Source organism: Camelus bactrianus, chromosome X (assembly GCF_048773025.1).
Source record: "Camelus bactrianus isolate YW-2024 breed Bactrian camel chromosome X, ASM4877302v1, whole genome shotgun sequence".
In the NCBI taxonomy this organism is placed as follows: domain Eukaryota; kingdom Metazoa; phylum Chordata; class Mammalia; order Artiodactyla; family Camelidae; genus Camelus; species Camelus bactrianus.
In genome coordinates this window covers 104700970-104726118 of record NC_133575.1, presented here as the reverse complement: position 1 = coordinate 104726118, position 25149 = coordinate 104700970, and the positions used below count along the sequence as shown (strand labels likewise).

Here is a 25149-nt window from a genome sequence, read left to right as displayed (position 1 = left end):
ATCAAATCCAAACGTCTTAACATCCTCACCCCTCATGATAGATGTCCCTCCAAAATATGCCCTGAATTTGATCACCCCTCACCACTTCCACAGCTACCCTAGTCCAAACCACCATCTCTGCTGGCCTGGCCTACCGAAATAGGCTCCTTTCCACTCCCGTCTTTCTGGTTTGTTCTCTATAGAAATCAGATTGCCTCAACACTCTGTTTAAAAATTGACTCTCTAATGGCTTCCTGTTACATTCCAAAAAAAACCCAGGCCCTTTCCATGGCTCTCAAACCATGCCTCAGAGCCTTTTCGTTTGCTGCTCCCTCTGTCTGGAACCATCTGCCCCCAGCACCTCGTCTAGCAGGTTCTTTCTCATCATTCAGGTACTGGCTTTAATGTCATCTCCTCAGGGACCTTCCCTCCTCCCCACCCTAAAGAATTTTCTCCCCCCACCAAATTGGCTCTAGCACGTCATCTTGATTTGATTTGTTCCCAGCATCTACTATCTGAATTTAAAACTTAAAACTATGTGTGCTGTCTTCCCTCCAATTCCCCCTTGTTCATTCCTGTATTCCCAGACCTAAAACAATGTTTCGGTCATCGTCTGTATTCACTGAGTGAGTGAACAGACTAACTAGGACTTCTGAAAGTTTTATAAGCAAATTCCTAATTCCCTGGGACTTAGATGTAAATAGTTCTAAGATGTGAAAGCCTGTCCTCGTATTCCATGGATGTACTTGAACTCTCCCACTCATTTATTTGAAGAGGCTCGTTGACTTCATCATTATCCCTGTCATCATTCTGGGTTATTTCAGTTTCAGTGGGACTGGAAATGAAGACAAGACAGTGAGTTTGTAACAGAGATATTGGTAAATATACAAATAAAATATAGTCTTCTTGTCAACTGGCCCAAATCCCTACTTTCCTGCAGTGATGCTGACCTCTGCATTTGAATCTGGCTTTCATTTCTTCATTGTCATCAAAGACGGAGATATTTCTATTGGTTAATGATAATGTGTGTAGTCAGACTGGAGAGCCCTACATTAGTTTTTGTAAAGACACGGCATTTTGGTAAAGTTTGATTGTCTGCAGAGCAGGTGGAGAGAATAAAATGACAGGGAAGAAGCGTATAGGGAAGCCAAAGAGTGGAAATTTCCCGTTATTCATTTAGGAAAGACATTTTCTATCCAGTGAGATTTTCAGAAATGAGGGTTCCATAAGCTCCCCCCAACCCCGAGGTCCTAGGGATTAACTGTCAGAAGGCTTAACATATTTTACCAATGCCCTTTGCTATCATTCAAATCCAGCTCTTCATGAAGATAAAGAAAAAGAATAAAAGTGTAATAATAAAAATTAGTATGTTCCCAAATTGAGACTAAGTGTATCCACGAACCTAGTGTTTTCAAAATCTTATCTCCTTGGTTTTATATCACAGACAACTGTTACTACTCCCCTTCCCTTGGCCGACTTCACTTCCTTCTGAAAACATGGAGGTTCTCACAGAACACAACACATTCATGATGATGATCCCCATACCTGAAAAAATCCTCTTCCAGGCACTGGAGAGACAGCAGAGAGCAGGAGAAAGCACGGCGATTACAGAGCTTGCCTGCAGCCAGGGTTGGGGCAGGAGGAGGGGGTGGGGAAGGCAACTAAACAAAGAAACATAATCTGTTGCTGTGAAAAGGGTCCAGCAGTAATAGCATCAACGGAGAGAGGAGGGCTGGGTTACGGATGCTCAGGATTTCTAAGCAAGTGATCCTTAAGCAGCGTGAAGGATGAGAAGAGACCTAGATTAGCCAGGGAAAGAGCATCCCAGGCTGAGGCAAGTGCAGGGTCCCTCCTGGGATCATAATGAGAAACCAAGATGAAGGCAGCGTGGCGGAAGAGTGGGCCGCTTGGGAGCGTTCTGTGAGCAGTCTGGAGGGGCAGGCAGGGCAAGGTCGACCAGCGCTTTCTGGGCAGGCCACAGGAACGAGTTTGAACTTTATTCCAAGTGCTACCGGAGCATTTTAATAGAAAGCTATCAGGGCACGGTGGGCAGTAAATGTGGTAGAAGTGGACATGGGGAGAAATATTCAAAAGTTGTGTGTATTTGGAATTAGAGCCAACATGGCTTGGAAGGTGAGGTGAAGGAGAGAGAAATCAAAGATGATTCTTTGCTTTGAGGTTTGGACAATTGGGCTGCTGAGGTGGGAGGACTGGAGAAGAACAGAATCATTACTTCGGTACTGAAATCACAAAGAATGTTGATGAGGTAGTGGTAAAGCCAAAAAACCTCTTCAAATGAATGAATGGGAGTGTGCGAGTGTATCCATAGAATAAATTCATTCAACAAATATTTATTTGAGCCCCTATTATGTGCCAGCACTGTGCTAAGGCTGTAGAAATGGTACTGCTGGATCAGTGCCTCATTTTTTTTTTGGCTGTCTTATCTCAACATAGATTATGGCTGCCATTTCAGTGTCCAGACCTAATACTGCCTTTATCCTCACTGTCCCTTATGCCCCATCACATCTAGCATATATCTATTGGATACACACCAGCCCATTCTATACTTGCTAATGGACTGAACCAAATTAAATAGATGTATAGTTGAGTGTAAATACACCAAACCAATAGCCTAACGCTACTAGCATCTTAATATGGTAATCAATATATTCCTAGCAAAAAGCACTGAAGTGATATACACATTTTTATTACCCTAATCTACAATTTCTTAAGAATCGCCTGAAAACCAAACCTTATCTGGTTATTTAAAAGACAGTTTAAAAATAGTTAAAGAAGAAAAAAAGAGCTAATGATACCACGATTTCAAACTTTAGACATCTAGTTGAGTCTGGAAACGTTTACATTAAGATGTTGCAGGTTTATCATCATTATTATTCAAGGCCAATCTCTGAAAAAGCTGGGCATGGCAAATCAAAAACTGCTTTATTCTCAGAGCTTTAATCTTCTAACATTATCATTGCTATTTTAGCAGAAACATTACAAAGAGGGTGCAAAAAGTAGAATACTGGCAGCAGAAAAGCCACCTTCGTGCTGCTGTGACTGCTGTCCTAGCTTTCTTGACCTAGCCTGGGACGACCGGTGCATCTGTATCTCCCAGCCTGGAAGCGCTACAGAGAAATATAAACAAGCCCACCTGCTGATGCTGTTTGAGCGTAATGTACCTAACATACCGTAAGATCAGTATCCTCTTCTTTCTAAATGAAAAATAAAACAATCTGTTGGGCAGATCCGAACACCTAAAAATAAACTTTAAACTATTAAATAGTTTTCTCAAGCCATCGATCCCACTGATAATTGGTGCCCAAGGATTTAGGCTATTTGCAATATTAATTTGTGATTTCAGAAAGGAATAATTTTAACATCTTTTGGTCTCACATCAGGCGGTGTTTCACTTAGAGAGATACGAAGCCAGTCGGGTAAATGGGGTGCGGCAAAAGATAAAAATAATTTGAGCAAATGCAAATGGATTTTAAATGAATGGAAGTGACTGTCTAGAAAAAAACAATGTATAAGAATATTGACACATATTCAGAGGGCAAATTTATAAGCCTTCTACTGTTGTCCAAGCCATGGCATTGTTCAAACTAACAGCGCTTCTTGGCATTATTTGAGGGAGACGTATTCAGAAAATTCAGCTAACTCCCACCTTTTCTCCAAGCCCGGGAATTACCAAATAGTTTACATCAGGAAAATACATTCTGCTCTAAAAAGGAAGCGGTAGTGGCTTCCCAATGGGCCAGATTTGGCAACCCAGGGCTTCAGAAAGAGCCCAGAGTTATTATTATTACTTGAGAAGGAAAACAGATCCTTGGAACAAATTACTGCAATTTTGCGGTCAGGCTTCTTTTGTAGAAAGCAGTAATGATTTCAAGGATTTCATTAGTATCGGCCAGACCAGTGGTATCCTTACCTTCTCACGTGGAGTTTCAAGTTCGTTCCTATACAACGTTAGTTGTAGACTCAGACATTCAAGCCTTTCAATGGCATCCCTGAAGCAACTTCTGGTTCATGCACTGAGGGCTGAATACATTACTTGATATTTATATAAAGTATACAGTCTTAAGGAGCATTACTTTTAGAAATTATCAGGTAATTGTTGAGCACTGCTATGCTTACCATCCACCCCTACCTCTTCATTTTCTTTTGATAACAGGATGCATTGTTGTTTCACAATAAATTCCATTTTCAGGACCAATAAAACCTGGTTAGAAAACAGGTGTCTGTGCTTCATGACTCTTCATGTCTGTTCATCAGTACCACCTTATAAATCACGTAGCATCTTCCAGCTGTTTGTGACTTTTGTTTCCAGGGTGTTTATACGAAAGGAGCATGAGTATTTGGTATCAACCAAATTAATGAGCAGGGGAAAAGAAGTTAGAAGGAAAACAGCCTCCTTCTAACAACAGTCTTAGAGTTAATTTATGTTGTAGTTATCTGTTCCAATCATCGTGAGTGGAATATAAAGCATCCTTTTCCTTTCGTTTTAGAAAACCAATTCTCCAACGAATTACAATAAATTGTTAAAAACACACACAAACACACACACACAATAAATATAGTGTTTAAATGCTTCTGGCTTACCCTTAAAGGGAACAAACACTATTTTGGTTTGCAATTTTTCTATATTTAACTTTCTTCACCTCATTTACAGATTTCTCCTTGGTGAAAATCCTGAAGGTTTTTCATAGATCCCAGACATCAACTAAAAAATTCTTAGCTGGCTTCAAGTGCAAGAACTCTTTTCTGTCTAAAGAGGGTAATGATTACACTGACAGACGGTATAATGAAAAAGCACCAATGCAGTTTATTTTAATTCTTCTAAATTTATGAGAAGAACTTCTTAATGCTACATCAGAAGTCAAGTCATCAATACTTAATTTGGAAAGCGCAATCAAGAAAGATCCAAATTCTTATCAGGACTACACAACTTAGCATAGTACTAGGTACCATGATCCTAGAACAAAATCAAAAACAAAAAAACCTAAAATATGAGTGACAAAAGTTCTTAAACTCCAGGGAATCCACGAACCTCCCCCAAACTGCAGACACAAAAGGTTGTGTAGTGTGTGCACACACTTTCCTGGGGAAAAATCCTGTAACTGTAATCAACGTCAGAGGAGCCCAAACAGTACACAGTAGAATTCTGACTTCCTCTAGATTTTCCTTAATGGAAGCTGTGGACCTCGGGAAGTTCACTTGTGCACATTTAAGAGCCAATTTTTGTGGGAATAGGGTAGAAAAGAGAAAAGTAACTGGCAAGGACTGGGCAGGGAAAACTCCAAAGTATTCTTTGCTTTCTAAGTTTTAGTAGCATGTTCTGGTTAGAGAGGGAAATGGGGACATCTGTGGTAACAAAAGCTGGAAGCAAGGAGACTCCTAACGGATTTTTCAAGTCCCTGGAAAAATCAAACTTTAGTATGAATAGAGCAATAGCAAGAATTTAAAAATGCAATTTAACTCAAGTCCAAAATTCAGCTTCTGCATATTAACAACTTATTTTTTATTTTTGAATATCACAAACTTCAATTAGAATACTTTAAAAAATATTATTCTGCATGCATTTAATAAATCTGACAAAGGACAAGTATCCAGTTTGCTTGTATTACGCTATGAAGTTTTAACTGAACAGCCAATGAACATACACTTAAAATCATTAAGTACAGTAACAATGAAAAAATTCACTGCATTAATCTGATGGCATCCTATCACTATGCACCGCACACGTTCATGTAACACTACTAGTAATTACCCTGCAGCAGAGGCAAAATGTAGATGGAGGAATCTCCCTAACAAAGCAAGTTTAAGGGATTAAATATCGTCATCATCATCATCACTACTGAGGACAAAGCTGCTGCCTGTGGACGGGGGCCCTTCTTCCTTAACTTTCCCTAAACCACCCGTGGTCCCTCTCTCATCAGAATCCTCAAATAATTTGTCACTGGAATCTTCTTCGTCAAACAACTTCTCGTTGGAATCTTCATCTTCGAACACCTTTTCATCTATGTCTTCATCTTCCTTCACATTTACTTCTTCCTCGTCCTCTTTTCCGTCGGAATCTTCAAACACCTTTTCATCTGCATCATCTTCTTCATCCTTTTCATCAGCATCTTCGAGCCCCTTCTCATCTGCATCTTCTTCGTCCTCTTTTTCCTCCGACTCATCATCAAATACTTTCTCATATGCCTCTTCCTCTTCTTCCTTCTCATCTGACTCGCCGTCAAACTCTTTCTCAGAGCCTTCTTCATCAAACACTTTTCCCGAGCTGTCATCTTCGAATTCTGATTTTTCAGAGTCATTTTCTTCTGACTCTTTTTCAAGAACGTTTTCATTAGACTCCTTGTCAGAGCCCTCCTCGGCACAGCCCTTCTCCAGGCCGTTTTCTTCTAACTCTTTTTCAGAGCCATCTTCAAACTGCTTTTCCGAGTGGTCTTCAGACTCCTGTTCTGAGTCGTCGTCTTCGGCTGCCTTTTGGGGGCTGGCCTCCCCATCAGACCCCTTGCTGGGGCCTTCTTCTTCCAGGCCATTCTCCTCACGATCCGTTTTGAGTCTCTTCTTTCTGGCCTCTCTTTCAGGGCCATTTTCCTTTGACTCCTTTTCAGGACTATCCCCTTCGCACCCTTCCTCGGGGCTGCCTTCTCCAGACTCTTGCTCAGGGGTGTCTTCTTCATGCTCTCTTTTGAGACAGCCTTCCTCAGACTCTCTTGCGAGGCAGCTCTCTTCAGATTCTTTTTGGGGGCAGCCTTCTTCAGCCTCTTTTTCAGGGCCACTTTCTTTTGCATCTTTTTCAGAAGCAGCTTCTTCAAATTCTCCCCCATCTTCCGTTTTTTCAAATTTCTTTTCATCTATAGGTTCTTCAAATGCCATTTCGGTTGCGCCTTCTTGAACATTCGTTTTAGATGATGTGCCAGGGTGCTCTGAAAAATGCCTGACTCTAGAAGGTCCTGCCTTTTCTGGAGCGCAGACGGAATTTGAACGCTGAAGGCCTCTGTTGGCCTCGGGAGCATTGAGGAAAGCCTCCCATCCTCTCAGCCTTTCCTCCCTTTCTCTCGTGGTCTCCTCCACCTGTGTGCATAAGAAAACTGCCATTACAATATGTTTTGGGCAAAAAGAGTAACAGTGGCTCTGAGCATTTGTAACATCAAAAGTACTCTGATTTTCTAAGGCATCTCTTTTAGGAAATTGAAGCAATTCTCTATCTTCAGTTTTCAAAACTTTCCATCCTGATTTACTAGAGCTGACCTTAGGATCATTTAAATAAATGCCCAACACCACAGTACTGCAGGAAAGCCTCATCAATTAAAAAGTTAATCTTTGAACTGCCTGTATTTTACGACGCAGGAAAGAAGAGAAACGCTTTGGTTTAACGTGTTCTTATTGCTTATTCTGAGCAAACTTCAAGATTTCAGGGCTATAAACCGAAAGAATGAAACACTTCTCTTTCTGTGCTCTGAATGTAATGTAGTACTTAAAAGAAGTACTGGTTTACAGTAAACAGATTAAACGGAACCCAACACTTACGTGAAAACCTGCTAGATCAGTGTTTCTCGGTAATGGAACAATTCATGCACCCTTGACAGCTGCAGAACTCACCTGATAATCTGTAGTCCCATCCCAGGCTTCGGCAGTGATTTGACGGCCACCAAACCACCTTCCATCGAGGGTTTGAATACAATAATCAGCTTCCTCCGGATCCCTAAAGGACACAGATGCCACACCATCAGGGTGTCTCTAGAAAGATAAAGAAAAGATGAATGAGAAGGTTTAGGATAAAACATATACATTTGACGAAGTAGGTAAGTAGTGTTCTTCCTGATCATTTGAGCTAAAGACTTTACGTATGAAGTCTTTCTTCCCTTTTACGCCAGCCAGTGACACACACCTAGCTGCTTCTTTAGCTGAACCTTGTCTAGCAAAAACCAAGCATGATATACTTTGAAATGTTTTTGCCGATAACACTGTCTAATGAGAAGCAAAACTGTATGGTTGCTACAAATGTGGACTCTGAAGCTGAAGAGCCCTGGGACTGAAGTCTGGCTCTGCCACTGACTAGCTGAATGACCTTGGGCAAGGCGCTCAATCTCTAAACTTCCCCATCTGTAAAATGGGTAAATAAAGAAAATGGGTCAAACAGCACCTTCCAATGTCCAAGGATTATGAGGATTAAATGGGATAACAGGTAAAGTGTTGATTGTAGTCTATGATCAATAAATGGTGACTCAATTATTGTGTGTCAGTTTTGGATGTAAGCAGAAGGTGAGGAGGGGAACATGCGGGAGAATATTTTTCTTGATTGTTCTTCTCCAAATATGGAGGGAGAAGTAACTCACAAAGAGGGGGAAACGTGGGCAAATACGGAACTGTAAGGTCTCATATATGTTTTCTGTGCTTTCTTTCACCTGATCATATACTCCAGAGTGATGATAAAAGAAAATAACCAAGGCACACCAAGTCTATCAAAACCTTGACCTGTAATCCATGTTCATCTAAATATCCTATCTAATACTGCTAACAGATAACTACCACTAGATAGCAGGCCTACTATATAAAAACATTAACCCGAAATCTGGGGGCATACTGACATCTGGCAATAACTTACTAAAATGGAAGCAAATTGCTTTAGGAAACATTGTCTAAGTCATAAACTTACATCAAAGAGAAGGAGCTTCCTAATTTGTCCAAACTTTGAACACTCTACTCGAAGGTCTTCTCTGATCTCATTCAGCACCAGTGGATCATCCTGCAAACACACACATGATTATTACAGGTTTGCCCCCTTCTTTAAGTCCAAATCCTGAGAATCAAATTTCTTTGACAAACCAACAGATAAGAAAAGGTTTTGCTTAAGGTTAGTTATGTTTGTCTGCAGTCTGCAAAATGAAAAAAATCAAAATCAAATGGAGTTAGACTACCATGGCTGCTGCCACCACCACGGGTCTGCCCTGCTGTAGGACAGGGGGATGGACAAGTGCCGTAGGCGGGAGGAGGAGTGTGCTGGGGCAAAAGAGAGGGAAGGCAAATGGCAGTGGAAATCCCAAGTAACAGCAGCTGTAGGGACAAGAGAAGTCCTGTGACAGTATTAACTCAGAGATCGCTGATTCCTATGTTCTGCACGGGCATCACCATGACTGTCTCGATAAGAAACCTTTGCTTTGTGTTTTGTATAGATTCCTATTTACAGAAATGTTGCAATGGGGAGAGATATATCCCTTTCATTGACTAAGTGTTCTAAGGTTATTCTTTGTGCTTCCAAGACTCGACTTTAATTCTCAGGGTAACCCCCCTTATAAGGGTTCCTGTTCATTTTGTCTCCTACCACACTGCAACAGGACCACACAAATAAGCTGTTGTTAAGCACACAGTAAAACACGTTCTTAGCTACTGCCTTCTCGCAACTATGAGTCTATGAACAATACTCAAGCACTGCTGCTTCTCGTGGTCTCGAGTTCCGGTGGGCTCTCCCCCACCCACCCCCGCCCCAGCAACAAAAGGATTTAAGGTTCCCTGTGGGAACTAACAAACCTTTCTCCAAGTCCCAGTGCATGAAAAAGGCTCATAAAAAGTCACATTATCAACTTGAATTTCAACTACATACAAATATAAACAAGGATATTCGATCTATGAATTTCTGCTGAAGCAGACTTATACTTTTTACACTTTTTAGGAAACATTTCAATTCATCTATCTCATAGGTTTTTATTTTCCTTGCCAACTAAAGAGGAACAGCAAAAAATGACAAGTGGCTTATCCTTTCTAAAGTTCTAACAAAAAGCAAAAATAATCAACTGGCAGGCAGTTACTGAAATCACATTTAAAGTCACAAATATAAAATCATATAAACCTGAGGCTTCTACAGCTATAGTGGCAGGACGCTGGATTTCTCCCACTTATAAAATCTAACTTTGGAGAATATGCCAATTTGTTTTATAGAGAATTCTCAGACCTGAGAGGAATGGGGAATGGAGCACAAAAGTCATCTGGCAAAGTCACGCGACGGCTTTAGGGATGTGTGTGTGGTTAACTCCTATCAGATGGTGTGCTTTGCGCAGGGAGGAATCTTGTTTGACTGAATTTTGAATACCTCACAGGATACAGCACAGTCTTTTACACACGATGAACAGTCAATAAAAGCTTTTTCAGAGTCTGATAAACTGTTCCTAATACCTCCATTTTGTTTACCAAGAGAAATCAGGATTATATTAAAAACAAAAATTGTTTCAAAATATTTGAAAAATTTAAGCATGATTCCATCATAGGGGGCGGGGAGCACTACCTTCTTTATCAAAATCTATGTACCCTTCCTACCAGGGTGTCAAATTTCAGCGGAGTCTTCCCAGACCCCTGTTTTCATTTTTACCAGCTTGAAAAACTAATATATCTTCACTGCTATATAGTATCATGAGGTTTAAAGATAATAATCCCCTCCTCTTAGAAATATTTTTAACCTAAAGCATGAAAATTTTTTTAAGAACAACACTTTGCAAGCAACAGCCTTAGACTGAACTCAGACTGATACGCTGAAACATTCCGCAGTCAATTTTTTTCCAGGGTGGTGTTTTCCTTTCCTAGGAATAAGCCATATTCCTCATTCCTTTCCAAGCTAAACCTACACCATCCAAGAGAGTGGATACGAACCACAAGTGGCTGCCAAGCACTTGAAATGCGGCTACTCCACACTGAGGTGTGCTGCAGGTGTGAAATGAATACCAGATTTTGAAAATTTAGTACCAAAAGGAAAAAAAAAATGTAGCATAGCTTTTTAACATTTTTATACTAATATTGAAATTATAATATTTCAGATATACTGGGTTAAATAAAAATCATGATTAAAATTAATTTCCCCAGTTTCATGTTGTATTTGTATTGTTACTACTAGAAAAATTTAAATTACACCTGTGGCTCACATGATACTCCTACTGGACAGCGCTGGTATACACAACGAGAAAGCTCCCTTTGCATCCGAGTTTTGGTTCTTCATCTCTTAGGGTTCAAATTTTCCAGGCATGAATTTTTAAGTAAGGCTTTGAATTAAATACTGAATACCCCCTAAAGTTACATTTAAAGTATCAGTCTTCATTCACCCTAATACCAAAGAGTATTTTTAGGAATTTTGATTCTAACATTGGTGAACTGTTTGAGATGAAAATATACAGGCATACTTTGGAGATACTGCAGGTTCTTTTTAACTGCAGGGCAATAAAGGAAATACCACAATAAAGCACGTCTCACAATTTTTGGGGGGTTTCAAGTGCATATAAAAGTTATATTTATACTATACTGTAGTCTACTAAGTGTGCACTAGCATTATGTCTAAAAAACAATGTACATGTCTTAATTAAAAAATACTTTATTGCTAAAAAATACTAACCATCATCTGAGCCTTTAGTAAGTCATAGTACTAACATCAAAGATCACTGATCACAGATCACCAGAACACATAGAATAATAATGAAAAAGTTTGAACTGAGAGAATGACCAAAATACGACACACAGAAACGAAGTGAGCAAATGCTGTTGGAAAAATGGCACCAACAGACTTGCTCCATGCAGGGTTGCCACAAACCTTCAATTCGTTAGAAAAAAAAAATGCAGTGTCTGCAAAGTGCAGTAAAACAAGGTATGCCTGTATTCCACGCCCTGAAATCTGATTTCTGACACCCTTGGTGACCTGACAATTGTTTTTGTTGATGTCTGCTCTTTAGATTCATATGGAATCTTAAGTCAAATCAAACACTCCCCCAAAAAGTCTAATGAAAGCAGTTTTCCAGTTGAACACCTCTAACAAAAATTATATAATATAATATATATGTAATACCAGTGTTGTCCAATAGAACCTCCTGTGGGGACAGAAATGAACAACTCCATTATCCAGCATAGTAGCTAGTAGCCACATGTGGCTAGTACAACTGAGGAACTGAATTTTTATTTTATTTCATTTTAATTAATTTAAATAACCACATGTGGCTAAAGTCTAGCACACTGGACAGTCTACTACTGGTAGACTGTCTATACTGTGTAGACAGGTCTATACTGATACACTTCTCAGGTCCAGACCCACAGAAACGCTAACAAAAAGCCAAGGTGGCTGACAGGTTCCCCTCAAGCTGGTCAGACCACACGAGACCAGGCAGATGGGCAAACAAGGACAGCGCCAAGGGCTTCTCTGCCTGTGAACTCTGAGGCCCATCACTGCCCTCCCAGCCTTTGTGCCATAACCATCTGAAAACGTTCCTTCATTTGCAAAGACGTTAAGAGAAAATGTTTTATTCCCTGAGTGAATGAAAAGACTCTGCCTTGTGAGTAAAAAGGGTTTCATTCAATCATTTTTTCACTTTTTCTTCATATTAATGAGAATGTTGAGGGCCTATTAATATATATTGAGGGCCCACTGTGTGCCATGTGTGCCAAGTACAATTCTAAGCCCTGGGAATGTCACAGCAGATAATAATAAATGCTATCAATAACATAAAACTGGGTAATATAAAGGCTCTATAACTCTAAAGTTTATATTCAACCAGTAAGGGTTTTTCTAAAAAAAAAAAAAAGTTAAGAATTTACAAGTGTGAAAATCTATCCTTGCAAATATCCACTGGAAGGAATTTGTAGGAGTCAAGGAAGAATAAATGTGGCTTTTTGCAGGAAAGAGTATTTGTTAAGCTAGGAAAACTTAAGTCTGCCCAGGGTGATAATTAGACTTAAATTATGTATCTCAATGAGCAAGGTAGGAGGCAGAAACATGTAAAAAATTATTACACAATAGACTTCAAATTGCAGAGGTCCCAGATACTTTGAATTAAGTTTGCATTTATATTCACATTCAAGTGTTAGGAGTATGGAATGCTATGAATGAAGGACCTCAAGTGACAGAAATTAATGGGTCAATTAATTAAAAAAAAAAAACCTAATTCTTTACCAGGGAAATAAACTGTGGATAAATTGTAGGAAATTCTGGAGCTGTACCTACTAGACTAGATACCATGATCCATCTATGCATGCCTTTCACAGCCCCAGCCGGCAGGGACAGCATTTCAAAAAGTAGCTAGTGTGCATCTGTACATGTGTGTTTTTTAAACATACTTCATTAACGCCGTAAGCCTAAATACAGCAGCTCTATTCTATTTCAAGATTCTTCAGGATTCTAGTCAGAACAGACATCAAACATTATAAACAGACCATTGTATCTTCCCAATGATCTCAAGATACAGACTCCAAAGGTGTCTGGTAAACCTTATCACATCACTATTTGCAGGGATGGAGCTCGACAGACCATTTTGGGGCTCTCTCTACAGGGCTAAAATGATATTGCCATTCTGACTGTTTACATGCACAAAAGGAACAAGAGTGGGCTAAATTTTTCATTATGAATGTTTTTTTCTTATGCGTAACTTGTTCTCATTAATTTCAGAACCCAGGTAGAGAATAAAGAGTTGTTCTTCCATGAACGAGCCCATCCGTCTACGCCAAAACACGAAGATGAGGACAAGAAGCAGGACGCAACACAAGGTACCCGGAGGGCAATTAATATTCCTTAAACCTCTCTAGTAGCTCTTCCTCCTTTATACACTTTTTTACTTGCTGTTCCTGGAATCTTACATGGACGCCAAGTATTATAAAGTCCTCTTGATAGCCACTAAAGAGTTTTGTAAAAATTAGGTCCTGAAAAACCACCTCCACCACCTAAATGTCAGGGGCTGTACTTGATTAACCTAAGAATTTTTCAGGATCAAACTTTTAGTTACTGAAGTGAAGCTTTCATTTCCAAGTGTGAATTTGGTCCTCCTCACCAAAATCAGCTTGTACTGTTGCACCGCACTCAAAATCTGTAAGCAACTCCCATAAATCTTTTAAAGAATCTTTAAAAAAAAAAGAACATAAATAGAAAACAGAAACAGACTCATAGACATAGAATACAAACTTGTGGTTGCCAAGGGGGAGGGGGGTGGGAAGGGACAGACTGGGAGTTCATAATTTGTAGATACTCACAGGCATATGTAGAATAGATAAACAAGATGATACTATATAGCACAGGGAAATATATACAAGATCTTGTGGTAGCTCACAGCAAAAAAGAATGTGACAATGAATATATGTATGTTCATGTATAACTGAAAAATTGACACTGGAAATTGACACAACATTGTAAACTGACTATAACTCAATAAAAAAATGTTTAAAAAAATAAAGATTATATTTTTAATCACTTCCCATACCAAGTAGCTGCCATTTGGGTACAGAGTATGGGTATTAAACAGGCTTCCCTAGGAGACAATTAAAAGAACACTGGGCTAAACACGGGAAAACCTGAAACTTTCGATTGATTCTTGGCTCCATTTTCCTACCCTGACAACGACATGAACGTGCAGGATGTGACACGAGGAAGATGGGGTGAGGCAAGCTTTGGGCTCTCTTGAAAGACAGCATATCCATCCTTCTCTCAGTAAGAACACTGCCTCCTACCTCAAAATCCATAGGATGAAACATATTTTTGATGATGACAACTCGCTCGTGGCGCATTCGGGACGGGCCAGCTCTCCTCTCAGGTCTCCAATCCAACTGCCTAATGTCACAAAGCAGGAATAAGAAGCTGTGAATTTTGTTTCCGACTTGTTGGAGAGAGAGAAAAATGAGCTGTTAATACGATCCTTTATCGAGTATTTTTAAAAATTTTGTCTTTTTTATTTATTTATTTGCTGTTGGGGGGAGGTAATTAGATTTATTTATTTATTGTTTAGTGGAGGTGCTGGGGATTGAACTCAGGGCCTCATGCATGCTAAGCACACACTCTACCACTGAGCTGTGCCCCCATGCCCCTTATTGAGTATTTTTTGAGAATCTGATTCCGGAACAATAATGTGTATTTTAGTCACAGTTCCATTAGAACTTTCTGAAATAAAAATAGTGTGTAGGTGAAAGATGGACCTGAAATCCCCAGAATATATATTTTTTCAGAACTGCTATCTGGTTACAAACATTCCAATGAGACTCCAGAAAAATTGCTAATTATTTAGTACCTGTGACTATCTAGGAAAATATACTTTGAGGCCAAGAAAATGTTCAAATTGTACTGGTTTTTGGGTGTTTTATGATTATAAAAAACAAACTGCATCGAAATTTGTAAAACTACTCACTCTGTCACAATCTTAAATTTTACTGATTTCGTTTATAAAATTTTCAGGTATCTATTTTAACTGTTTTTCTAAAAACTATAGGCATCACAACTAAATGCTTTCATGATCATTTTATCGTTAGTTCAAGCATACTGTTAGGAGTGCTATTAGAATTCTCTCTGATAAAGGTACTTATCACTTTGGCTACTTCCTTAAAAGCAACATATTCCAAAAAATATATTAAGTAAATGGATTAACAGAAACATGGTGATATCATGTATATACTATACACAACCACAAGTACATGATAAAGTGATAAAACCTGTTGTTTCTCATTTCTAACTCCTACTAACAAACCTGTAGGAAAAAATTTAGTTCCTGGTGTAGCTTATTCAAATCCACATCAAGAATGAACTAACAGCTCTGGTATATAAACCTAAACCATCTTACTTAGTCTCATGCTCAACATTTTCCATAGAGATGGCTTTCTTATTTCATTTAAGCCCCCATTATATTAAAAATAAACATCCCAGAAAATGAAAACATTGCCACTGCCAAATTATACAGACTATTGCCTATTATACAGGTTACTGAAGGTTTCTGACCATCTAACGAAATCATTTAAAAATATTTTGTAGGCATATTTGGAACAAAACTAGGTGGTTATTACCAAAAATATACTCTAGGATTTTTACGTGAAATCTTTCAAAAAGAAAACAACACACACTTTTGTTGCATAGACAGTTTTTTCTTGTAGTCTTTGCACTTCTTCTTCTTTTTCGAGGCGTCATATTCCCCCTTCAGTTGAAACTTGGCCACCTCTACATGTAATTTGTAGCCTCTAATTTCATCTTCATCCAAAAGTTTTAATGCGAGATCCACAGATTCCCTCTTTATAAAGGGAAAACAAGATACAGTCAGTCAGTAAGTTACACACCAAATTAAAACTCGTAAGTTCTTTAGATGAATGATGACTATACAGAAAATAAAGATTTAAATATAACCACCTACACTAGGATAAAGAACTCTAGAATGCGTATCAGGAGACCTGCATTTAAGACACAGCTGTCCGCAACCAGTTACGTGAACTTAGGCAAGTTATTCAAGATCATTGAGCCCCAATTTCTTAATCTGTAAAATGGGAATGGAAATGTCATCTTTGCAGAGTTCTTGACAAAATTAAATAAGACACATAAAGGGTAGTGACTGGCATACAGTAGGTGTTCAAAGTTATACCATCATTGGAATAGTAGTTTTCTTCTTGGGGTCTCTAAGTTCTCATCTATACAGTGAGGCAAATGGACTTGCATGATTTTTAAGGTGCATTCCAGTTTTAAAATTCTAAGATTCCTACTTAAAAAACTAGATGACTCAAGGAACTGGGAATAGCATAGCTAGTCTTTAATTTTTTTGTTCACCAATTAAAATGTAGGTCTGTGATATACTGAGAAGAAGATGATTATCTGACAGCTTGAACACTAAACACTTTTGCAGATTCTGGGTCCTGAACAGAGGGGACAACTGTCAGCTCTACAGATTCAAAGATCTGAAAATCTGAGGAGAACTCAAAAGAACTGAACTCAGCCATGCAATCAAATATGGATCCTGGACCAATTAACTATATTCTTCTGGAACTCCATTTACTGGGTTGCCAATCTTGCATTTTTATGGGTCATAAATTTTACATATCAAGTTTGTCAAAACCCCATTTTCTTCTTTAAAAATTTTAAAATCCAATCAAATCCCCCAAGAATCTGTTCACAGATTGTTAGTAATCCTTGAAGAACTTATAAAACTCTCAATCTCCCTGCATTTGAAAATTACATAAATACCTTCCTATAATGGGCATACTTATGTATGACCCCATCGTGTTCAAGAACAGGTCAAAAACCTCTCTCCCTCAAAGCTGCCAGTTTAGTCCTACTCTCTTCTGATTTCACTGAAGTGTTGTATGCTCGCAACACACTCACGATGCTGGTACTGTTGTTTTATCACTTTGACTTAACTTTGTAATTATTTTCAGGGTCCATGACACATGTACATGCCATCATTAGGTCCATTTCTCTTGTACCCTGCAATAATGCATAACACATGCTCCTAAGGAGACAAGTGTTCCAAAAAGGATGGCTGCCTTTGACAATGAACTTTCCCCATGCAATTTATTCCCCATGTAATTTATGGTACCATGAACACATAAAGTTCTGCAAATTTCTGTTAACACTACTCTCTCTTCTCTCCTATTCAAAATATATTTCAAAGCAGTAAGCATAAGCTATCACCTCCTTTATGGTCTAATTCAGAGGTCAGAAAACTTCTTTTGTAAAGGGCCAGTGAATAAACATTTTAGGCTGTGTCGGCCACGTGGTCTGTGTTGCAACCACTCAACTCTGCTGAGGTTGAAAGGAGGTATAGACAAATGCGTAAATGAATGAATGTGGCCGTGTTACAATAAAACTTTATTCATAAAGGCAGCCAGTGGGCTGAGTTTGCCAAACCCTGGTCTAAATCATTCCAACAGGCAAATAAAATGTTACCGGCTTTCTCTTCTTTGTGGATTTTTAAAACGTGTTTTGCACTGACTATATGCATATACTCCTAAAGAGATCTTTGCGGCAAGGATTCTTTTAAGACAAAAGAAGCACTTTGGACCTAAGACTTACAAAACACCTTGACCTCATAACATATTTTCTTAGAAGAGCAAGTGAATGTGATACACACAGGTACGATCTGAAATTTCCGTTTTCTTCACATCCTGCTTTGAATAGCTCTCACTCCCGGTTACCACCTATACAAAATTATAGCCCTGGTTCCTGAGTTAAAAATGGAGATAGGAGAAACTTATTTGACCACATAACTGACCTTCAAATAACAGCAAAGCCCATCTCCTTTAAGATTTCCTTGATTATCTTTGTAAAGTTTGACCTTAAATTCTTCTGTTTGAGGATCTCTCATTATAATGCCAAACTTGGACATGAGCTGTATAAATTCATCCACTGTAATGTCTGGAGGCAAACCTGTGACATTAAGAAAAATTTCAAAAAGTTATAAACACATCTACAATAATGGTGAGGGCTACTTAAGAATTCAACCAATTAGAATTCTGTAACTTAGATGAGTGCAATTTTGATTTTCTAAAAGTATGTAAAAATCTCACATTTATAGACCTGAAGAAATTTCATGTTTTAATGTATTCAAATATACATTAAAATCATGCTTTGCTTAGGCCTTGTATCAATGAATCTGAAGGGGCAAACTGCTATGAGTTACCTAAAGCAGACAGAAATGATGGCATGCAGTTACACACACTTAAGTTTTCCTAGTTTTGTAAAAAACATATTCTTCATTCATGTAAATGGCTGAACAAATAATGGCACAATGACAAAAAATAGAATTTAGAGAAACTGAAAACTAAAAATCACTTTGTGAAAAATCTCAGTATCAAATATTTTCTACTCTAAATTTGGTTAAAAAGGTATACATACCAGACACATAAACATTTGTATTTCTATCTTCTTCAACATGAAACCACCCTAAAAATCAAAATAAAATAATAAAACACATGCAAGAAAAGGTAAGAGTCCCCTTAGGAAATCCTGACAATGTGGCAGTTTCTCAAAACATCCGGAAACTTTTTCTTAACCTCAAAACAAGATAAACTAACTCCAATCGCTGTGCAGCTTTCAAAGTATTTGGATCTTTGGACAGATAATTCATTTCAGGGCCCTATCTGAAAAAAGATGGGTAGTTTATCTTGGTTCTTTATGAATCTGATACTACCCTAAAAACCCTCATCTTTGCACTGACTTTAGGCCTTGGCATAAGTGGCTTCTGACTCCAATCTACTGTGTTAGACCCGGCCAAGCTGAAGCAAAATTAACTTGAGTTCAATTTAATTAAACTCAAAAAGTAAAAAAGAAAAAACCTACAAAAAGAACTTTAGATTATCTATTAATAGTAGCTCTATTACGCGAAGGAAGAAACTGAGCATTGAATTGAAACAGCCCACCCGATACCCACAGGTCAGGGCGAGAGCCAACATATGAACCCAAATAATAATAATAATTTTAAAAACCCAGCTTATGATTCTGTCAAATCTATTTTAAAATTCTCCAAAAAGTAACTATACACACACACACACACACATTTTCAATTTTTACACTCATGTTTTCCAAGCTGAATCCACTTGCCTGATTCAGCCTTTCTCTTTTCTCCCCTCTTTTTGGGATCACTGGGTTCGGGGGTTTTTCTTTGTGGAGGTTCCTCCGCAGTCCTAGCACTGACATCTTGGACACTTGCAGTAGAGCTAGATGCACCATCGTTAGAAAAGCCGTAATTGGCCTGATATGTAGCAATGAAATCTTCAGTGATCTAAACAAGAAATTTAGTACACACACATACAGAAATTCAAAAATGATTTCCTCCCGTAAAAAGTTTACACTGTGTTAAATAACAGCATATTCAGTTATACAACCTAACATACAAGTGTTTCTGTGGATAATAGTAATTAAAGTGTAAACGAAAGAACGGTCACCTTATGCAGGAAACTGCGCATAAAATGACAAAAAATTAAGACACGGGTACTTGGATTATCAACACAAAAGTCTGAGATACTGTTAAAGGCATTTTGAGTGATGTTGGCACCTTTTCTAGTTGTTTCATTTATAAGTTACTGTATCTGCAGTCTACTTAACTAAAGCTACAAGTAAATTTAACAAGGAAGTACTAGATAACCATGAAACAGAATAAAAACCAATAGTCAACTAATAATCTAACAGAATCAAATTTTCTTTTACTATATAGATGAGCAAGAGTATATGTAGGCTAAATATTTAATATCTGTAAGCAGAATACACAGGGTGGAACTCTAATTTGGTGTATAAAGAATGGGGCTACTAACAACTGTAAAATTAAATGCTTATTTTAACTCCATCGCTGATTAAATCACATTATCATTTAATGTCAGAACAAATCCAACCCACATCTATCCTCCTGGCTCTTAGGGAAAAAAAGCACAATTGCACAATGAAAGAAATGTAGTTATATCTTCATACCAATCAATGTCAGGTAAACACGGGAATGAGGAAAATTTAAAACTCAAAGTTTGAAGAGGTACGGGCTTCCACAACATAAAAAGATAGAGTCACAAATTAATCCATTATCAGATCACGGTCAAAGCGCTCAGAAGGCTGAAGAAACCAAGCCTGCACTCCACCTGGCACTACCAGTACTGAAGAGAAGTAGTAAGTTCAACAATTCGGAGTGATTGGAACATACACACAAATACGAAACGAGAAAGAAGAAAGTTAAAATAAGTAATTTTTTAAAATAACACTCAAATTACACAAGAGACATGGTTTGTATTCCTGGCTTGCAAGTTGATTAGCCTGCGATTAGTATCCTTTTTTCCACCCATAGAAGACTTTGATTAACAGGGTACTTTTATCAAAAAGTTTACAGAACTAAGTTTAACATTAGTCTTTTTACTTCCAAGCTGAAATAAAATACTCAACAATTACGAAGTACTCTAAGCAAATATGCACAGATCTTTTTCATCCAATATTCAGTGCACCTCTACTTGTATTCTTGTGGTGATATGGTTCAAACCTACATGTCTAGGAACAAAATTTAATAGGAAGGTAAAAAGAAATACAAAGTTCAGTAAGTAAAGATTTAGCAACAGCGACTTTTTTTCAAATCAAGAAGTTGCGTTTTGCACATAAAACATCTGAATTCCTGGGGTAAGTGAGGTTGGCTACCTGAGATCAACAGCTACTAAATTTGCTCTCGGTGTTTTTCCTCTTTGTAATAAAAAGCAGTCACCAATGCAATAACCAACTATGACCTTCACAGATATAATTAATAAGGCATAGAAAAGACTTAAGAATTAAATTACATTTAAGACATACCCCTAAAGTTTTACGTTCCTTTACACGTCGGTTCTGCCACAGAGACAACAAAAAGAAGCGTCACTATCCAGAGGGGCTCTAACCCAGGACCTCAGCAAAGAAAACATGAAAGCGCCCCGCGAGGCTGGCCAGGCGGGCCCGCTCTGCAGTGCCGCCCGTACGACTCTTACCTTGGGGAACCAAGCCTTCTTGTCCAGGTCCCACTCGTACGGGGTGTCAGCCGACTGCTGCCCGAAAGAATCAGTTTCTCCGCCGGGATCTTTCTGGGTGTCGCCGTCCTTGGTGTCTCCGTACAATTCTTGCATTCGCAACTGCTCATCAAACTCGTCGTTCGCATCCAAGTTGTTGCCGCTCATCTTGCCGACTTAGCCCAGGGACAGGGTCCGGGCGAGCGAACAGGCCGATCTGACTCTGGAGGGGAACAGAGAAAAGGAGGTCGGCCACGCTCAGCCCGCGCCCCGCCGCCCCCCGGCCCGCCTCCCCGCGGCGCCCCAGCAGCCCCCGGGAAGTCGGGGCCGCTCGCCGGCCGCGCCGCTCCCCGCTCCTCCCGCCCTCCCTGCTGCTGCGCGCACGCGCGTGCGCCGCCGCCCACCTGGCTCGCCCCGCCGGGCCTCGCCGCGGATGCTCGATCCAGGGCGCGGCGAGAGCGCGCACGCGCGCCGCCGCGGCCCACGCCACCGACCGGGTCTGCGGCGACTACGGCTCCGGCGGGAACGTCAGGAAATCACTTGAAAACGGAGGCCCGCTCAGGCTGACGCAGCCGCCATTGTCGGCGCGTCGCGACGTCGCGGGTCGCGCCGACCCGCCCCCAGTGGCGTCAACAGGCGCCGACGCGAGCCGGCGGCGTGGGGCCCCGGGGGCGGGGCTCCGGGGGCCGCCTTGCTGCCGCGCGGTGATGCCCGCCCGGGCCGCCCGGGCGCGGGGCGAGGAGCGCGCGGCACCTCGGGGACGCTGGGCTCCGCGGCGTCCCCGCCGGGCCCGGGCGCCCGCAGGCGCGGGAAGGTTCCCACTCGGCCGGCGCCGGGCCGGGCACCGAGGCGGCCGCCATCTTGGGGGAGTGGACGGGGCGGGCGGGACGGGCCTGCGGAGAGAGGAAGGCGCACCTCCTCCGCCCCGAGGTCCCTCCTCCGCGTGGGAAACGAGTCTTTTTCTGGTTTCGTTACAAGTCCCTGGGAGCGGCGATGGCTCTAGTTCATCTTGGTAACCTGAGCTCCTAATACGGGGTCTGGTGTTAGTGCGTATGTGGTGAGTGAATGAATGAATGAACGAATGATGGGTGGAAGGACCAACCTTCTTTCCCAAGCCTGTGCTCCCTCCTTTGTCTCTCCGATACCTTCCTCAGGCTGGAGATGACTCTGGGAAGGAAGGGCAGCAGTTGCCTGCCCCTTGTTCTCTGTAATGCGGACGTGCTCAAGCTCCAAACCTGAAACTTTTAACATTCGGTACACACACCACTTTTACTGCCCGACTACCGCCGTTTTTTGGTCTGTCTGTTAGGAAAAACATGCATACATTTAGAACTTGAGTGCGTTTTTATAATATAGATAACAAGAATTTTATTAGGGTCAGTTAAGCATTGCTAAGTAGTTCTTCCTGGATCTAAAAATAGTATACAGCTGTTTTCAGCAGTGTGTTATTGGGCTCCCATTTCATTCCTGAGTGAGTTCAAAGCATAGGTGATAATATGCTACGCAGCTGCACGTGATACTGAGCGCCTGCTGTATCCACAGGCTCCTCTGAGCAGGTGGCCAAAAACTTTCCTTATACTTAGGTCCCACGTGACTCAGCCAAAGGCTACCCAGAGGCCTGTGAGGTGACCTGGCAGTGTAGCTTCGCATTCTGGACTGAATTTGACTCACTGAACCAATAAGCCTCTCCCAGAAAGAGGGATGAGTGTGGAACAGACAGGGACATGGTCAGAGCAGCACAGGAGCCGGGAGGCCCACGTAGGGAAGGTAGGAAGCAGAACAGAGGCCTTCTGTGGTGAAGTCCTCCAGGGGTGAGAGGAGAAGCCCAGGCAGTGCGGCGGGGTCATGGAGTCACCGAAATAGTGGAGTAGTGGAATTGGGAGCTAAGCATGCTTGTACCTGCAGTGGCATCCTATTTGGCCTTGGACCTGACAGTTGTTTGCTTTTTCAAAACAATGCTGTCTTTCTGAGGCCTGGTTCCTGTTCTTATTTTCTTGTTGATTCCTAGAATTAAATTCCTAGTAACTGAGGTAATCTGGAAGTATTTCTGTCTTAATAAGCTGTATCTTTTCAAGCTTTTTTGCAAGTCACAGAAACACTCAAGGTAACAAGCAAAAATGGGGGAGGAGGTGTCCTTTGTTATAAAGATAGGGAGTAGTTCCTGAAACTCCAGGACTGGAATGTAAATGGGCTGTGTGAGGGTCTGCTGGACCCAGGAAGACAGAATCCAGACAGCCAGCTTCTCCCTGAGTATCAAGTACATTCTTCTCTCTTTGACCTCTGTGAAGGGTGATCTGTGCTGTGCTCCTGGCCTAATAGGCCATGGCCTTCTTGGTGGATAAAAATACATTAACCTACAAAAGCAGAGACTGCCTGGCCAGAGAAGTCATCTACCTGGCCTAGGAACCATTTGGAAAATTACTGAACTATACAAAACTAGATTTTTTTTTTTCAGTGGCCATTCAAGCTCACTCTGGGAACTTTCCTGTCCCCACTTCCTGCAATCTCAAGACTTAGTAGAAATAAAAATAACTTATTTTGAAAAATGACTGATGGATCCCTGACTTAGGATGGTTATAACTGCAGAAATTCTTTAAACCCAAATTTGCTATTTTCCAGAGGTATGCCGGTGTTGAATGTTTTGTAATACTTTCAACGTCAATGACAAAGACTTACCTCAGTTGGTGACTTTGTTTTCCTGCTTTGTAGCATATTATATTATTATGCTCCATTATTCTAAGTCTTGGGTCAGGGCAGACCCTGAGCAAAATTGAGAAGTATGTGAAATTTGTTTTTCATGTGTCCCAGCGCTCCCTCACCAACCCCCTCCCCATTTAGGTCCCTTTCCAAAGAAATGAAATATTCCATAGTACCATTTCTGACACTGCAATAGGCAGTGTTGGAGAAATTGTGGGTATTTGGGCCTGTTTGTAAGGTTAGCTCTCATGTGGATAATCTGTTAAAAAAGGAGACCATCCCCTTCCCAAAATAAAACAAAGCAGAGCCATGAATTTTAATACCCATTCCTCAGCTCTGGATGGGAGGCTGATGCCCTATGAAGCCATTTAGGGAATGATTTTATATCCGATCCCTAAGTCACCTAGGGATTACTGAGAATGAAAATCAGAGTTCTTTGAGTTCTAGTTTTATCAACTGCTAAGCTCTCTTAGTTTTTGTAATCTGGTCCTTTTATCAAGTTATTTCTAAAATGTTATGCTTAGCAGAGTAAAGAAGTAATTTTTACCCAGAGTGAGGAAAATAGTAAAATATTTTGGAGCTTTGGGACTTGAAAATAAACTTGGAGTTAAAAATGGATTCTCAGTGATATTCTGTCAGAAGTATTATTTTTAGAATATAAAGTTACACAGTCACTTAAAATTTTATTTCATATTTATTTGTTTTTCCCCACTTATTACAATGTCCAATCAAAACAATACTAATACAATACTAACACCCCCCCACTTTAAGTAAACCAATTTTACAGAAATGTAAAGTCTAGTGTTAATATATATTCCCTTTTCAAGCCACATTTTAAGCAAAAGTTCACAATTACACAAGGCATTTAAAGAGAGCTCAAAGCTACCAAAAGCACACCCCCAAATCAAGTTTTAGAAAGTACAGATTTAACTATCAATAGTGCCAAACATATGCTTTAATTTGCCCCAAGAAAACATTGTCTGAAACCACAGATCTAAATCTGACACGTCTATTGACAACAGTTGTTTGCAAGAACAATTGTTAACAAGTTTATAGTGTTAGCAAGTAGGAGCAGAGGATAGAAAATCAGAACCTTCTACCTGATTCGTAAGGGCAGAAATTAATTAGGTCATACTCTTACAGGACTTAGGCACACATCGGGCTTAAGGAAGTCAAGCAGGAAGAAGATCAGATAACAACTGCACACCTAGGTGTTAGGGATTTCACGTGGTACTTCTACATCTTTTAGAAAGA

General features: G+C 40.1%; 1 protein-coding gene across 1 annotated transcript; it reads right to left on the bottom strand.

Annotated features, from left to right (window-relative positions):
* Nucleotides 1-4781: 4781 nt before the first annotated feature.
* HTATSF1 (HIV-1 Tat specific factor 1) lies at nt 4782-21811 on the bottom strand. The gene is made up of 10 exons (XM_074358805.1): nt 21603-21811; nt 21181-21421; nt 19292-19472; nt 18587-18634; nt 17964-18118; nt 15832-15995; nt 14455-14554; nt 8648-8737; nt 7591-7728; nt 4782-7062 (listed from the first exon to the last, which is right to left on the bottom strand). The coding sequence occupies exons 2-10, from the start codon at nt 21364-21366 to the stop codon at nt 5809-5811; spliced, it is 2316 nt and encodes a 771-aa protein (XP_074214906.1). The 5' UTR covers nt 21367-21421; nt 21603-21811; the 3' UTR covers nt 4782-5808.
* Between the last annotated feature and the right edge of the window lie 3338 nt (nt 21812-25149).